The sequence below is a fragment of the Pseudophryne corroboree genome, chromosome 3, assembly GCF_028390025.1.
Source record: "Pseudophryne corroboree isolate aPseCor3 chromosome 3, aPseCor3.hap2, whole genome shotgun sequence".
Lineage (NCBI taxonomy): Eukaryota > Metazoa > Chordata > Amphibia > Anura > Myobatrachidae > Pseudophryne > Pseudophryne corroboree.
In genome coordinates this window covers 186,626,276-186,642,670 of record NC_086446.1, presented here as the reverse complement: position 1 = coordinate 186,642,670, position 16,395 = coordinate 186,626,276, and the positions used below count along the sequence as shown (strand labels likewise).

General features: G+C 47.2%; 1 protein-coding gene across 2 annotated transcripts in view; it reads left to right on the top strand.

Moving 5' to 3' along the window:
• Window positions 1-16,395, top strand: part of POLR3A (RNA polymerase III subunit A) — a 229,662-nt gene that overhangs the window by 131,124 nt on the left and 82,143 nt on the right. For both annotated transcript variants that reach the window (XM_063958705.1, XM_063958706.1), the window contains one exon: window positions 12,669-12,755. In XM_063958705.1, coding sequence (XP_063814775.1) covers window positions 12,669-12,755 — 87 coding nt within the window. The remainder of the gene's footprint in view (window positions 1-12,668; window positions 12,756-16,395) is intronic.

The window sequence follows — 16,395 nt, the reverse complement described above, 5'->3', positions numbered from 1 at the left end:
ATCTGGAAGAAGGGGATTTTATGGTGTCCTTGGACATCAAGGATGCTTACCTTCATGTCCCAATTTGCCCTTCACACCAAGGGTACCTCAGGTTCGTGGTACAAAACTGTCATTATCAGTTTCAGACGCTGCCGTTTGGATTGTCCACGGCACCCAGGGTCTTTACCAAGGTAATGGCCGAAATGATGATCCTTCTTCGAAGAGAAGGCGTATTAATTATCCCTTACTTGGACGATCTCCTGATAAGGGCAAGATCCAGAGAACAGCTGGAGGTCGGAGTAGCACTAACTCAAGTAGTGCTCCAACAGCACGGGTGGATTCTGAATTTTCCAAAATCCCGACGACACGTCTGCTGTTCCTAGGGATGATTCTGGACACTGTTCAGAAAAAGGTATTTCTTCCGGAAGAGAAAGCCAGGGAGTCATCCGAACTCGTCAGGAACCTCCTAAAACCAGGGACAGTGTCTGTGCATCAATGCACAAGAGTCCTGGGAAAAATGGTGGCTTCTTACGAAGCGATTCCATTCGGCAGATTCCATGCACGAAATGGTGGTTGCAGAGTGCTCATCTGTTAGAGGGCCGCAGATTCGGCATACAGAACTGGGTCCTAGTGACCACGGATGCCAGCCTGAGAGGCTGGGGAGCGGTCACACAAGGAAGAAACTTCCAGGGCGTGTGGTCAAGCCTGGAAACGTCTCTTCACATAAATATACTGGAACTAAGAGCAATCTACAATGCTCTAAGCCTGGCAAAACCTCTGCTTCAGGGTCAGCCGGTGTTGATCCAGTCGGACAACATCACGGCAGTCGCCCACGTAAACAGACAGGGCGGCACAAGAAGCAGGAGGGCAATGGCAGAAGCTGCAAGGATTCTTCGCTGGGCGGAAAATCATGTGATAGCACTGTCAGCAGTGTTCATCCCGGGAGTGGACAACTGGGAAGCAGACTTCCTCAGCAGACACGATCTTCACCCGGGAGAGTGGGGACTTCATCCAGAAGTCTTCCACATGATTGTAGTCCATTGGGAAAGACCAATGGTGGACATGATGGCGTCCCGCCTCAACAAAAAACTGGACAGGTATTGCGCCAGGTCAAGAGATCCTCAGGCAATAGCTGTGGACGCTCAGGTAACACCATGGGTGTACCAGTCAGTGTATGTGTTCCCTCCTCTGCCTCTCATACCCAAGGTACTGAGAATTATACGGCAAAGGGGAGTAAGAACGATACTAGTGGCTCCGGACTGGCTAAGAAGGACTTGGTACCCGGAACTTCAGGAGATGCTCACGGAAGATCCGTGGCCTCTACCTCTAAGAAGGGATCTGCTTCAGCAGAGACCGTGTCTATTCCAAGACTTACCGCGGCTGCGTTTGACGGCATGGCGGTTGAACGCCGGATCCTAAGGGAAAAAGGCATTCCGGAAGAGGTCATCCCTACCCTGGTCAAAGCCAGGAAGGAGGTGACTGCACAACATTATCACCGCATTTGGAGAAAATATGTTGCATGGTGTGAGGCCAGGAAGGCCCCGACAGAGGAATTTCAACTGGGTCGATTCCTACATTTCCTGCAAACAGGATTATCTATGGGCCTCAAATTAGGGTCCATTAAGGTTCAAATTTCGGCCCTGTCGATTTTCTTCCAGAAAGAATTGGCTTCAGTTCCTGAAGTCCAGACTTTTGTAAAAGGAGTACTACATATACAGCCCCCGGTTGTGCCCCCAGTGGCACCGTGGGATCTCAATGTAGTTTTGGATTTTCTCAAATCCCATTGGTTTGAGCCACTCAAATCGGTAGATTTGAAATATCTTACATGGAAAGTAACCATGCTACTGGCCCTGGCTTCAGCCAGGAGAGTGTCGGAATTGGCGGCTTTATCGTATAAAAGCCCATATCTGATTTTCCATTCGGACAGGGCAGAATTGAGGACGCGTCCTCATTTTCTGCCTAAGGTGGTATCAGCGTTTCACCTGAACCAGCCTATTGTGGTGCCTGCGGCTACTAGCGATTTGGAGGATTCCAAGTTGCTGGACGTTGTCAGAGCATTGAAAATATATATTTCAAGGACAGCTGGAGTCAGAAAATCTGACTCGCTGTTTATACTGTATGCACCCAACAAGCTGGGTGCTCCTGCTTCTAAGCAGACGATTGCTCGTTGGATTTGTAGCACAATTCAACTGGCACATTCTGTGGCAGGCCTGCCACAGCCTAAATCTGTCAATGCCCACTCCACAAGGAAGGTGGGCTCATCTTGGGCGGCTGCCCGAGGGGTCTCGGCATTACAACTCTGCCGAGCAGCTACGTGGTCAGGGGAGAACACGTTTGGAAAATTCTACAAATTTGATACCCTGGCTAAGGAGGACCTGGAGTTCTCTCATTCGGTGCTGCAGAGTCATCCGCACTCTCCCGCCCGTTTGGGAGCTTTGGTATAATCCCAATGGTCCTGACGGAGTCCCCAGCATCCACTAGGACGTCAGAGAAAATAAGAATTTACTCACCGGTAATTCTATTTCTCGTAGTCCGTAGTGGATGCTGGGCGCCCATCCCAAGTGCGGATTGTCTGCAATACTTGTACATAGTTATTGTTACAAAAAAATCGGGTTGTTTATTGTTGTGAGCCATCTTTTCAGAGGCTCTTACGTTATCATACTGTTAACTGGGTTCAGATCACAAGTTGTAGGGTGTGATTGGTGTGGCTGGTATGAGTCTTACCCGGGATTCAAAATCCTTCCTTATTGTGTACGCTCGTCCGGGCACAGTATCCTAACTGAGGCTTGGAGGAGGGTCATAGGGGGAGGAGCCAGTACACACCACCTAGTGGTCAAACTTTTAAATTTTGTGCCCTGTCTCCTGCGGAGCCGCTATTCCCCATGGTCCTGACGGAGTCCCCAGCATCCACTACGGACTACGAGAAATAGAATTACCGGTGAGTAAATTCTTATTTTTTCCCTGTCTGGGGCTGTCATAAGGCCAGCCATGGCTTCAGCTGCAGTGGCTGCCTGGGCGGATGCATTGGAAGGGGATCTTTCAGTGGCATCTAGAGAGCAAAAATCCCATGTAGCACATATAAAACAGGCTGCAAGGTTCTTGGAAGAAGCAGCATTGGATATGGGTACTATTGCCTCCAGGGCATCTGCTTCAACAACAGCTGCTCGCAGAGGAGTTTGGCTACGTTCGTGGAAAGCTGATTCAGAATCTAAGAAGGTTTTGGAAACTTTGCCTTTTTCTGGAGATATCCTTTTTGGTAAAGAATTGACATATTTTGGAGTCAGAAGCAGACTCCAAGAAGGTAAAGTCTCCTTCCACATACAAATTCAAACCTAAGGTTCCAGCTTTTCGGCCCTTTCGGTCTCAAGGAAAAGCTAAAGGAAAAAGTGATGGCAAGCAGCCCCAAATACAACAAGTCTGGTAAGACTAAAAAGCATTGGGCTACCAGAGGACCTGTTGGTAAAACAGAAAATAAGCCATCAGCCTAATGGTGCGGGCCTCCACCTGGGGGATCCCAGGGTGGTGGGCCGACTTCTTCAGTTTGCACAGATCTGGCAGCAGTCTACAACAGATGCCTGGGTGCAGGAAGCGGCATCTCTAGGTTATGCATTTGCCTTCAAGAAGCACCCTCCACGAAGGTTTTTTTTTGCACCAGCCCATCTCGGGTAGAGACAAAGGCCAGGGCTTTGCAAGAGGCAGTTCAGAAACTGCTTCAGTCAGGAGTAATCATTCCAGTTCCTCCTGCATAATGAGGACCGGGTTTTTACTCCAACCTGTTTCTAGTTCAGAAGCCAAATGAGTCATTCCGGCCCATTCTCAATCTCAAAGTGCCGAACAAATACATTTGGGTACCTCTGTTTCATATGGAGACTTTACGTTCCATCATTTTGGCCATGGAGCCAGGGGATTATACGGTATCCCTGGATATCCAGGATGCTTACCTACATGTTCCTATAATTCGGTCCCATCAGTGCTATCTCAGGTTCGCTATCCTCCAACAGCATTTTCAGTTCCAGGTCCTGCTTTTTGGGTTAGCCACAGCCCCCAGGGTATTTACCAAAATGATGGTGGTAATGGCAGCTTATCTCTGCCTGCAGGGGATAAGAATTTTTCCATACCTCGACTATCTTTTAATCCTGGCACAGTCATAGGAACTGCTTCTGTGTCATCTGCAACAGACAATAACGTGTCTGCAGAAGTACGGGTGGCTCATAAATAGGGGGAAATCGTCTCTGGTTCCATCACAACGGATGACTCACTTGAGGTCTGTACTGGATTCAAGCCTTCAGAGAGTAATTTTTCCTCTGAACAAGATATCCAAAGTTCCGTCAAGGATTCAGGAGTTGCTACACAGTCAAAAGTTATCCATTCACGCAGCAATGCGTGTGATGGGATTGATGGTGTCAACATTCGACATGGTGGAGTATGCTCACTTCCACTCGAGGCCTCAGCAGCATCTGATCCTTGCCAAATGGAATGGGTTGCATTAGATGATAAAAACGCAGACTATGGTCTTTACGATGGAAGTAAGAAAGTCATTAGCCTGGTGGCTACAGACATCCCATCTGGACAAGGGGAGACCCTTTTGGATATCAAATTGGGAAATTCTGACAACGGATGCCAGTCTCCAGGGTTGGGGAGTAGTGTCAGGAAGGTTTTGTTTCCAGAGGCAATGGACCAAGGAAGAAGGTTGCCTGCCAATAAATATATTGGAACTTCGGGCCATATACATGGCACTGATTCAGGCAAAGGACATCCTTCGGGGAAAACCAGATCTGCTCGGACAATGCGACGGCAGTAGCGTACCTCAACCATCAAGGAGCAACTCTCAGTCAAAAAGCTATGAAGGAAGTAAGTCACACACTAAGGTGGGCAGAACTTCATCATCCAGCCTTGTCTGCAGTGTTCGTTCCGGGAGTCCTAAACTGGGAAGCAGATTTTCTCAGTCGACATGCTATTCTGGCAAGCAAATGGGCTCTACATCCGGAGGTCTTCCAGACTCTAGTCAACTGGTAGGGGTTGCCAGAGATAGATCTCATGGCGTCCCGTCAGAACAACAAAGTTCTTGCATACAGGTCAAGAACAAAGGATCCCAGAGCGATCTTTGTGGATGCCCCGTCAGTGATATGGTATTTTCTCTGACGTCCTAAGTGGATGCTGGGGACTCCGTCAGGACCATGGGGAATAGCGGCTCCGCAGGAGACAGGGCACAAAAGTAAAAGCTTTAGGATCAGGTGGTGTGCACTGGCTCCTCCCCCTATGACCCTCCTCCAAGCCTCAGTTAGATCTTTGTGCCCGGCCGAGAAGGGTGCAATCTAGGTGGCTCTCCTAAAGAGCTGCTTAGAGTAAAAGTTTTGTTAGGTTTTTTTATTTTCAGTGAGTCCTGCTGGCAACAGGCTCACTGCATCGAGGGACTTAGGGGAGAAGAAGTGAACTCACCTGCGTGCAGGATGGATTGGCTTCTTAGGCTACTGGACACTAGCTCCAGAGGGACGATCACAGGTACAGCCTGGATGGGTCACCGGAGCCGCGCCGCCGACCCCCTTGCAGATGCTGAAGAGAGAAGAGGTCCAGAAATCGGCGGCTGAAGACTTTCCAGTCTTCTTAAGGTAGCTCACAGCACTGCAGCTGTGCGCCATTGCTCTCAGCACACTTCACACCAACGGTCACTGAGGGTGCAGGGCGCTGGGGGGGGCGCCCTGAGCAGCAATGAAAGTACCTATGCTGGCTAAAAATACATCACATATAGCCCCTGGGGCTATATGGATGTATTTAACCCCTGCCAGGTTGTCAGAAAAACGGGAGAAGAAGCCCGCCGAAAAGGGGGCGGGGTCTATTCTCCTCAGCACACAGCGCCATTTTCCCTCACAGAACTGCTGGTGGGAAGGCTCCCAGGCTCTCCCCTGCACTGCACTACAGAAACAGGGTTAAAACAGAGAGGGGGGGCATTTTTGTGGCGATATTATTACATATTAAGATGCTATAAGGGAAAACACTTATATAAGGTTGTCCCTGTAAAATTATAGCGTTTTGGTGTGTGCTGGCAAACTCTCCCTCTGTCTCCCCAAAGGGCTAGTGGGGTCCTGTCCTCTATCAGAGCATTCCCTGTGTGTGTGCTGTGTGTCGACATGTATGAGGACGATGTTGGTGAGGAGGCGGAGCAATTGCCTGTAATGGTGATGTCACTCTCTAGGGAGTCGACACCGGAATGGATGGCTTATTTAGGGAATTACGTGATAATGTCAACAAGCTGCAAGGTCGGTTGACGACATGAGACGGCCGGCAAACCAATTAGTACCTGTGCAGGCGTCTCAAACACCGTCAGGGGCTTTAAAACGCCCATTACCTCAGTCGGTCGACACGGACACTGACTCCAGTGTCGACGGTGAAGAAACAAACGTATTTTTCATTAGGGCCACACGTTACATGTTAAGGGCAATGAAGGAGGTGTTACATATTTCTGATACTACAAGTACCACAAAAAAGGGTATTATGTGGGGTGTGAAAAAACTACCTGTAGTTTTTCCTGAATCAGATAAATTAAATGAAGTGTGTGATGATGCGTGGGTCTCCCCCGATAGAAAATTAAAGGCGCTCACACGCTTATCAAAACAAGTGGCGTTACCGTCTCCAGATACGGCCGCCCTCAAGGAGCCAGCTAATAGGAGGCTGGAAAATATCCTAAAAAGTATATACACACATACTGGTGTTATACTGCGACCAGCGATCGCCTCAGCCTGGATGTGCAGTGCTGGGGTGGCTTGGTCGGATTCCCTGACTGAAAATATTGATACCCTTGACAGGGACAGTATTTTATTGACTATAGAGCATTTAAAGGATGCATTTCTATATATGCGAGATGCACAGAGGGATATTTGCACTCTGGCATCAAGAGTAAGTGCGATGTCCATGTCTGCCAGAAGATGTTTATGGACACGACAGTGGTCAGGTGATGCAGATTCCAAATGGCAGTATTGCCATATAAAGGGGAGGAGTTATTTGGGGTCGGTCCATCGGACCTGGTGGCCACGGCAACAGCTGGAAAATCCACCTTTTTACCCCAAGTCACATCTCAGCAGAAAAAGACACCGTCTTTTCAGCCTCAGTCCTTTCGTCCCCATAAGGGCAAGCGGGCAAAAGGCCAGTCATATCTGCCCAGGGGTAGAGGAACGGAAGAAGACTGCAGCAGGCAGCCCCTTCCCAGGAACAGAAGCCCTCCACCGCTTCTGCCAAGTCCTCAGCATGACGCTGGGGCCGTACAAGTGGACTCAGGTGCGGTGGGGGGGTCGTCTCAAGAGTTTCAGCGCGCAGTGGGCTCACTCGCAAGTGGACCCCTGGATCCTACAAGTAGTATCCCAGGGGTACAGATTGGAAATTCGAGACGTCTCCCCCTCGCAGGTTCCTGAAATCTGCTTTACCAACGTCTCCCTCCGACAGGGAGGCAGTATTGGAAACAATTCACAAGCTGTATTCCCAGCAGGTGATAATCAAAGTACCCCTCCTACAACAAGGAAAGGGGTATTATTCCACACTATATTGTGGTACTGAAGCCAGACGGCTCGGTGAGATTTATTCTAAATCTGAAATCTTTGAACACTTACATACAAAGGTTCAAATCAAGATGGAGTCACTCAGAGCAGTGATAGCGAACCAGGATACCTCCATGTCCCAAATTGCCCTTCTCACCAAGGGTACCTCAGGTTCGTGGTACAGAACTGTCACTATCAGTTTCAGACGCTGCCGTTTGGATTGTCCACGGCACCCCGGGTCTTTACCAAGGTAATGGCCGAAATGATGATTCTTCTTCAAAGAAAAGGCGTCTTAATTATCCCTTACTTGGACGATCTCCTGATAAGGGCAAGGTCCAGAGAACAGTTGGAGGTCGGAGTAGCACTATCTCAAGTAGTTCTACGACAGCACGGGTGGATTCTAAATATTCCAAAATCGCAGCTGATTCCGACGACTCGTCTGCTGTTACTAGGGATGATTCTGGACACAGTCCAGAAAGAGGTGTTTCTCCCGGAGGAGAAAGCCTGGGAGTTATCCGAGCTAGTTAGGAACCTCCTAGAACCAGGCCAAGTGTCAGTGCATCAATGCACAAGAGTCCTGGGAAAAATGGTGGCTTCTTACGAAGCGATTCCATTCGGCAGATTTCACGAAATAATTTTTCAGTGGGATCTGCTGGACGAATGGTCCGGATCGCATCTTCAGATGCATCAGCGGATAATCCTGTCTCCAAGGACAAGGGTGTCTCTTCTGTGGTGGCTGCAGAGTGCTCATCTACTAGAGGGCAGCAGATTCGGCATTCAGGACTGGGTCCTGGTGACCACGGATGCCAGCCTGAGAGGCTGGGGAGCAGTCACACAGGGAAGAAATTTCCAGGGAGTGTGGTCAAGTCTGGAGACTTCTCTCCACATAAATATACTGGAGCTAAGGGCAATTTACAATGCTCTGAGCCTAGGAAGACCTCTGCTTCAAAGTCAACCGGTGCTGATCCAGTCGGACAACATCACGGCAGTCGCCCACGTAAACAGACAGGGCGACACAAGAAGCAGGAGGGCAATGGCAGAAGCTGCAAGGATTCTTCGCTGGGCGGAAAATCATGTGATAGCACTGTCAGCAGTGTTCATTCCGGGAGTGGACAACTGGGAAGCAGACTTCCTCAGCAGGCACGACCTCCACCCGGGAGAGTGGGGACTTCACACGGAAGTCTTCCACATGATTGTGAACCATTGGGAAAAACCAAAGGTGGACATGATGGCGTCCCGCCTGAACAAAAAACTGGACAGGTATTGCGCCAGGTCAAGAGACCCTCAGGCAATAGCTGTGGACGTTCTGGTAACACCGTGGGTGTACCAGTCGGTGTATGTGTTCCCTCCTCTGCTTCTCATACCTAAGGTACTGAGAATTATAAGACGTAGAGGAGTAAGAACTATACTCGTGGCTCCGGATTGGCCAAGAAGGACTTGGTACCCGGAACTTCAAGAGATGCTCACAGAGGACTCATGGCCTCTGCCGCTAAGAAGGGACTTGCTTCAGCAAGTACCATGTCTGTTCCAAGACTTACCGCGGCTGCGTTTGACGGCATGGCGGTTGAACGCCGGATCCTAAGGGAAAAAGGCATTCCGGAAGAGGTCACTCCTACCCTGGTCAAAGCCAGGAAGGAGGTGACCGCACAACATTATCACCACATGTGGCGAAAATATGTTGCGTGGTGTGAGGCCAGGAAGGCCCCACGAAGAAATTTCAACTCGGTCGATTCCTGCATTTCCTGCAAACATAGAGTGTCTATGGGCCTCAAATTGGGATCCATTAAGGTTCAAATTTCGGCCCTGTCGATTTTCTTCCAGAAAGAATTGGCTTCAGTTCCTGAAGTCCAGAAGTTTGTCAAGGGAGTACTGCATATACAACCCCCTTTTGTGCCTCCAGTGGCACTGTGGGATCTCAACGTAGTTCTGGGATTCCTCAAATCACATTGGTTTAAACCGCTCAAATCTGTGGATTTGAAATATCTCACATGGAAAGTGACCATGATGTTGGCCCTGGCCTCGGCCAGGCGAGTGTCAGAATTGGCGGCTTTGTCTCACAAAAGCCCATATCTGATTGTCCATTCGGACAGGGCAGAGCTGCGGACTCGTCCCCAGTTTCTCCCTAAGGTGGTGTCAGCGTTTCACCTGAACCAGCTTATTGTGGTACCTGCGGCTACTAGGGACTTGGAGGACTCCAAGTTGCTAGATGTTGTCAGGGCCCTGAAAATATAGGTTTCCAGGACGGCTGGAGTCAGGAAAACTGACTTGCTGTTATCCTGTATGCACCCAACAAACTGGGTGCTCTTGCTTCTAAGCAGACAATTGCTAGTTGGATGTGTAGTACAATTCAGCTTGCACATTCTGTGGCAGGCCTGCCACAGCCAAAATATGTAAATGCCCATTCCACAAGGAAGGTGGGCTCATCTTGGGCGGCTGCCCGAGGGGTCTCGGCTTTACAACTTTGCCGAGCTGCTACTTGGTCAGGGGCACACCCTGGCTGAGGAGGACCTGGAGTTCTCTCACTCGGTGCTGCAGAGTCATCCGCACTCTCCCGCCCGTTTGGGAGCTTTGGTATAATCCCCATGGTCCTGACGGAGTCCCCAGCATCCACTTAGGACGTCAGAGAAAATAAGAATTTACTTACCGATAATTCTATTTCTCGTAGTCCGTAGTGGATGCTGGGCGCCCATCCCAAGTGCGGATTGTCTGCAATACTTGTACATAGTTATTGTTACAAAAATCGGGTTATTATTGTTGTGAGCCATCTTTTCAGAGGCTCCGCTGTTATCATGCTGTTAACTGGGTTCAGATCACAGGTTGTACAGTGTGATTGGTGTGGCTGGTATGAGTCTTACCCGGGATTCAAAATCCTTCCTTATTGTGTACGCTCGTCCGGGCACAGTATCCTAACTGAGGCTTGGAGGAGGGTCATAGGGGGAGGAGCCAGTGCACACCACCTGATCCTAAAGCTTTTACTTTTGTGCCCTGTCTCCTGTGGAGCCGCTATTCCCCATGGTCCTGACGGAGTCCCCAGCATCCACTACGGACTACGAGAAATAGAATTATCGGTAAGTAAATTCTTATTTTCATTTGGCCTATGTGTTTCCTCCAATCACTTTGAGAAAGATAAAGCAAGGAAAGGGTGCCATGATGATACTAATAGCTCCGGCTTGGCCCAGAAGACATTGGTACACAGATCTGTAGAGAATGTCGATAGATGCTCCATTCCTGCTCCCTCAGCGTCCAGATCTACTGACGCAGGGTCCTTGTTATCACAGACATCTGGATCGACTGTCTTTGATGGCGTTGCTCTTGAGACCTCTATCCTGAAGTCAACAGGATTCTCACAACAGGTAACTCAATGTTCAGAGCAAGGAAACCTTCCTCAGCTCGAATTTATCACCGAATATGGCAAACCTATATTTATTGGTGCAGTGAACGGAAAATGGACCCTAGGTCTTTCAGAATTTCCAGGGTCTTCGCATTCCTTCAGACAGGAATGGATAAAGGTTTGAAGGTGGCTTCCTTGAGAGTACAAGTGTCCGCATTGACTGTATGGTTCCAAAAGAAAATTGCCAATTTACAGGATGTGCATACTTTTTTCCAGGGAATGCTGCGCATTCAACCTCATTTTGTTCCTCCTACAGTGCCTTGGGACTTAAGTTTAGTTCTAAAGGCCCTACACGTCCCCCCATTTGAACCACTTAATAAAGTGGATCTTAAATGGTTGACAGCCCATGGCGTCAGCTAGAAGAGTGTCAGATTTAGGAGCATTTTTATGTCGTTCCCCATTTCTGATTTTTTTTTATCCAGATAAAGCAGTTCTCAGAACTAGAACTGGTATCTGCCTAAGGTGGTGTCTAAATTCCACCTTAACGAAGAAATTGTAGTCCCGGCTTTCCAGGAACCGGGCCTTTCTGCAGGAGATGCATCGCTGGACGTGGTCCATGCCCTAAGGATATACGTGGATAGTACCAGTGCCATCAGAAAGACAGATTCTCTCTTCATTCTCTATGGATTTCACAAAAGAGGATGGCCTGCTGATAAGCAGACACTGGCAAGGTGGCTTCGGATGACTATTTCAGAAGCATATTCTCAAGCTGATCTCCCTGTTCCGGCTAATGTCTCTGCTCACTCTACTCGTAAGGTAGGTCAATCATGGACAGCACAACGTGGTACTTAAGCAGAACAGATATGTAAGGCAGCCACATGGTCTTTCATTAACACATTCATTAGACATTATGCCATGGATACCTTTGCCTCTCAGGACGCTGAATTCTGGCGAAGGATTCTCCTGTCCAATCAGGAGCATCCCCACCACTAAAATTGCTTTGGGAAATCCCAGTGTTATCCTGTGGATAACCTGTGGACCCTGGCAGAGAAGTATAGGTTATGGTAAGAACTTACCGTTGATAACGGTATTTCCCCTAAGTCCACAGGATCCACCCTGACGCACCTGATTGAGGATCCTTTCACTCACTAACCTCTTCCTCCTTGTACGGAAGGGTGTGTGCATGTGTGTTCTTCTTGCATGATTAGGGCTATCTATGATGCTACTGCCTTTAGCTTTGGGAATACAACTGATTTGCCTGAGCCAGGAGGCGGGGATATATGGACGGGCCCGTTGCATGCTGGGAAGCCGAAAAGCTTTGACCGATTGGGCAAATCCGCTGTCGCTTCATCATATCCCAGTGTTATCCTGTGGATCCTGTGAACTTAGGAGAAATACCGTTATCAACGGTAAGTTCTTACCATAACGTATATATTTTGATTTAACCATGTGTGCTCAAGCTCGGATATCCTTAAAACCTGGAGTGTTAGTGTTCTTTGAGGACTGATGTTGGGAAACACTGCTCTGGACTATTGCGCACATTATCACTGACCACCAGTTTTTTTTTATAAATACTCCTGAATATACTATTGTAGTCACTACATGGCTTAACCGTGGGTGAGAATGTCTTCCTTTTACCGCAGTGCTGGATTGTGGCTGTATCCCCTAATCTTCTGTATTGCTGAATAAAAGTAGCAGGATGATATATTAAGCTCTAACCTCCACACATCTTTTACTGTAACATGTATTTGTAAACACATTAATATCTATGCTACATTTCCAATTCTGATCAGTGCTTGCGTATAATTTGTTGTCCTGTCACCCTGCAGGAAATCAGGAAGTTTGTGAAGGGAGTTTCAGAGCAAATTAAGAAGACCAGAGATAAATATGGAATCAACGATAACGGCACTACAGAGGTAATAGGCCCTTAACAAAACCATTTGGAGGTACTTCAAACAGAAGTTTCCAACATGATAACTTGAAAGCATGTTTTCATTAAATATATAGATTTTCTTGCAGAACAAGGGACGTGACACCACTGGTAGATTTCGGGGTTGACCTTAAAAATATTATTTTTGCCCAATGCTGAACACAAGACATTTTTGGCCTAAAACACAGCACTAGTAATCAGGGCAATTATAATAAACTCAGAAATTTAAGATGGCGTAAAATGAAGGTACTTGGCATAAGTTTTGTCCAAAAATATTGGCCCACATACCATGACCAGGTGACCTCATCAGGTGGTCCCTAAAATTCTGCTGCTTCTTGCAAGTGTGATGCCTCTGGTCGGTTAGTTGTGCTGACCCTGGGGGTCCCGTACTCTGGACTTGTACCTTAGGAATTTTTAGGTCACCTAACTTTGGTCACAAATTTATGCTAAGATCTTCTATTTTACCCCATGTTAAATTGCAGAGTGTATTATAACTCATCTGATTACTAGGGTTCTTAGTGCTTAGAGTGCAGATCTGCATTTTTTTTTCTGTGTAGACAAGTAACCTTCAGGTAACTTGTATTGTAGGAATTGTCAAGTAATTGCCCCCATACATCAGCAATAAATTGCTGCAGTGTCCCGATCCCACAATGGCCGTCTCAGGGAATTGGCAATGTTAAATATTGAAAAATTCCAATTTCCTGATTCCAATCCGTTTTCAATTGGGGAATAAGGCATTTTTAACATATTTAATTTTCCCAATTTTCCAACGGATCACCGATCATCACTGACCAAGGTCGGCAGTACCACTGCCTTTGAGATTTGAGACCACTGTTGTATGTGGGCCATAAGTTAAGACTAACAATAAAGAAGAAAGGTTTGAGAGCACAGGTGTTCAGTACACTGTAGTAGTTTACTGCAAACCTGAGGCATTGAACCTCAAGCATCAACTTACAGGATCCCAAACAGCATGGATTTACTGGAGGGATTTCATGTCTAACAAATCTTAATTACTTTTTTTTTTTTTTTTTTTTAACTATGTGACAGAAGTAATAGATCAAGTGGGGGCTGTAGATGTAGCTTATCTAAACTTTAGTAAGGCAGGTAATCAATGTAACAAAGCAATGAGGAAGGCAAGTCCGATGCTTGGTGGCATAGGGAGAGGAATCAGTAGCGGATAGAAAGAAGTAATAATGCTACTGTATAGGTAATTAGTACAGCCTTATCTGGAATACTGTGTCCAGTTCTGGAGACCATATCTCCAGAAGGCTATAAATACATTGGAGTCTGTACAAAGAAGGGCAACTACAATGGTGCATGGCCTCCATCACCAAACTTACCTGGGAAGACTAAAAGATCTTAATATGTATAGCTTGGAGCAGAGAAGGGAACATGGGGGACATAATAGAAACTTTCAAATATATCAAGGGTATTACCAAGGTACAGGAGAGAGACATTCAATTTAAGAAAAGTAATAGAACACGAGGACGTACACTGAGACTGGAGGTTCAGGGGAAATTTGAGGAAACAATACTTGACAGAAAGGATAGTGGACAAGTGGAATAGCCTCCCATCAGAGGTGGTAGAGGCTAAAAAAGCAGAGCAATTTCAACATGCTTGGGATAGACCTATGGATCTCCTTACAAAGAACTAAGGATCAAATAGGGTTTGAGGTAACAATATGGTAAAAAAAAAAAAAAGGAGGCAGACTAAATGGACGGAGTGGTTTTTATCTGCTGTCAAATTCTATATTTCTGTGTTTACGTTGGGTAAATTTAACATACAAATGAATTCCAAATAAGAGATTGTAATTTTTTTAAATATTTCACAGTATATTTGCTTTCTCTGGCTGGGTCCACAGGTTATCCACAGGATAACCTTGGAAAATGCCGGAGCGACAGCGGAAATAGCACCAAACGGTCACAAGCTTTCTGGCCTCCCAGGATGCATCGGGGCTTCACCATATAATCCCGCCCACTGACTCAGTCAAATCAGTTTTTTGTTTGGTGCGGCAGGAGCCGGACCATGGTCACAGGGCTGCTGTTAATAAAGCAGCCTGAAGCTTTTATTATGTTTTTTTATAGTCTTACTATGTTTTTTGAGCGACTTTTCTTAACAGCGTCTTAAACGCATAACTGGAAAGAGTAGCTCCAACAACGCTTACCTTCGCGGTACAGTGCTGTCTCGACGGGCGTCTGTGTCGGATGTTCTAGCAGGTCCAGCAGACGTACCAGGCTGTGGCCGGAGCATGGGGAGAAGGTAAGTTTATGGATTTCCTCTTACTAGAGGGGTCCGGACACCGCTACACTGCTTTTGGTGGAGACTACAAACAGTGTGTTGATGCGCCGAACACTCTCTGGTGCGACAGCGCTACGCTCTAGGGATCATAGGCGCCAGGACCTGGTAGAGGCCGCGATCCTTAGAGTTTAAGTCAACAGGGGGATTCAGACGCTCTCCTGGCCGCCCCTCCTCCGAGTTCATGACCAGTTTCCGTGCGTCTCCCGTCCATGAACTGAATGACCTCACTTCCGTCTCAGACGCTACCACGAGGGTACTCGGTCGCAGCTTAGACGCTGCGGTCGTGTACACTAGAGAACCCGCCTAGACCGAGTCGCAGGCCTTAGCGTCTGCATACACGAGGAAGTCATTGAGCGTCCGTGTCCGTCAGTGAGCGACTGTGTCTTTCATCAGTTATCAGAAGCGGTAGTGTACATCAGTAGCGTCTGAATCCACTCAGCGTCTTGCGAGCCTATTTGCTTGGATATGGAAGTGTGGTGAGTCTCCCTGTATCCCGCTCTATGGAGGAAGGGTATACAGTACTAAAAATTCTCTCTACTTGTTAGTATGAATTGTTAATTTTAGTACATATGGCATATGAGACCTGTATATTACTGTTGTTTCTGCATGTTATGTTTGAAAAAAAACAGTTAAAACAGAAGTACACTTTTCCTACTTACTTGTAAGTTGTTATGGGGGTTGTATTCTCATATGACAATGTTTAATGCCTTAACATGTGACTGACTGCTAGTATGTGTGCTGACTTTTTTATGTCGTCAGTCCTGTTCTGACCCTCAATTTAGGTGCACGGTTGTGGTCAGATTGAGCTCACTTCTATATATCCATATATAGGTGATTTTCAGTCACAAATTGTGTAGTCAGTAACAGAATATTACCATGTCTGTGAGCGGCAAAAGTGACTAGGAGAATTTATCAGGCACTCCTACATCCCTAACATGTTTATCTTGTAAAACAGGGTTAATTGACCAGTTGGTCACACATGAGGGGTTATGTGCGAACTGTTTTGCTTTTCAGCAAAGGTAAAAACAGGATTTGGTTCAACAGCCAATAGAACCACCATGGAGTATGTTCGCAAAAACTTTGTCTTCAATAGCGGACAGGTTAACTCCGGTAGCACCACCCCAGGGGTTAGGTTACACTATTAACCCATACATGCAGCTCCCTTCCTACGGCTTGGTTCCAGTAGCCTCTACAAGCAACCAAGGGACAGGTAAGACTAAGACAGATGCGTCTATGTGGCAGACTACACAAGATGATACAACAGATGATGATACAGTATATTCAAATACTCCGTATGATGATCAGTCGCAGAGTTTTAGTTCAGAGGA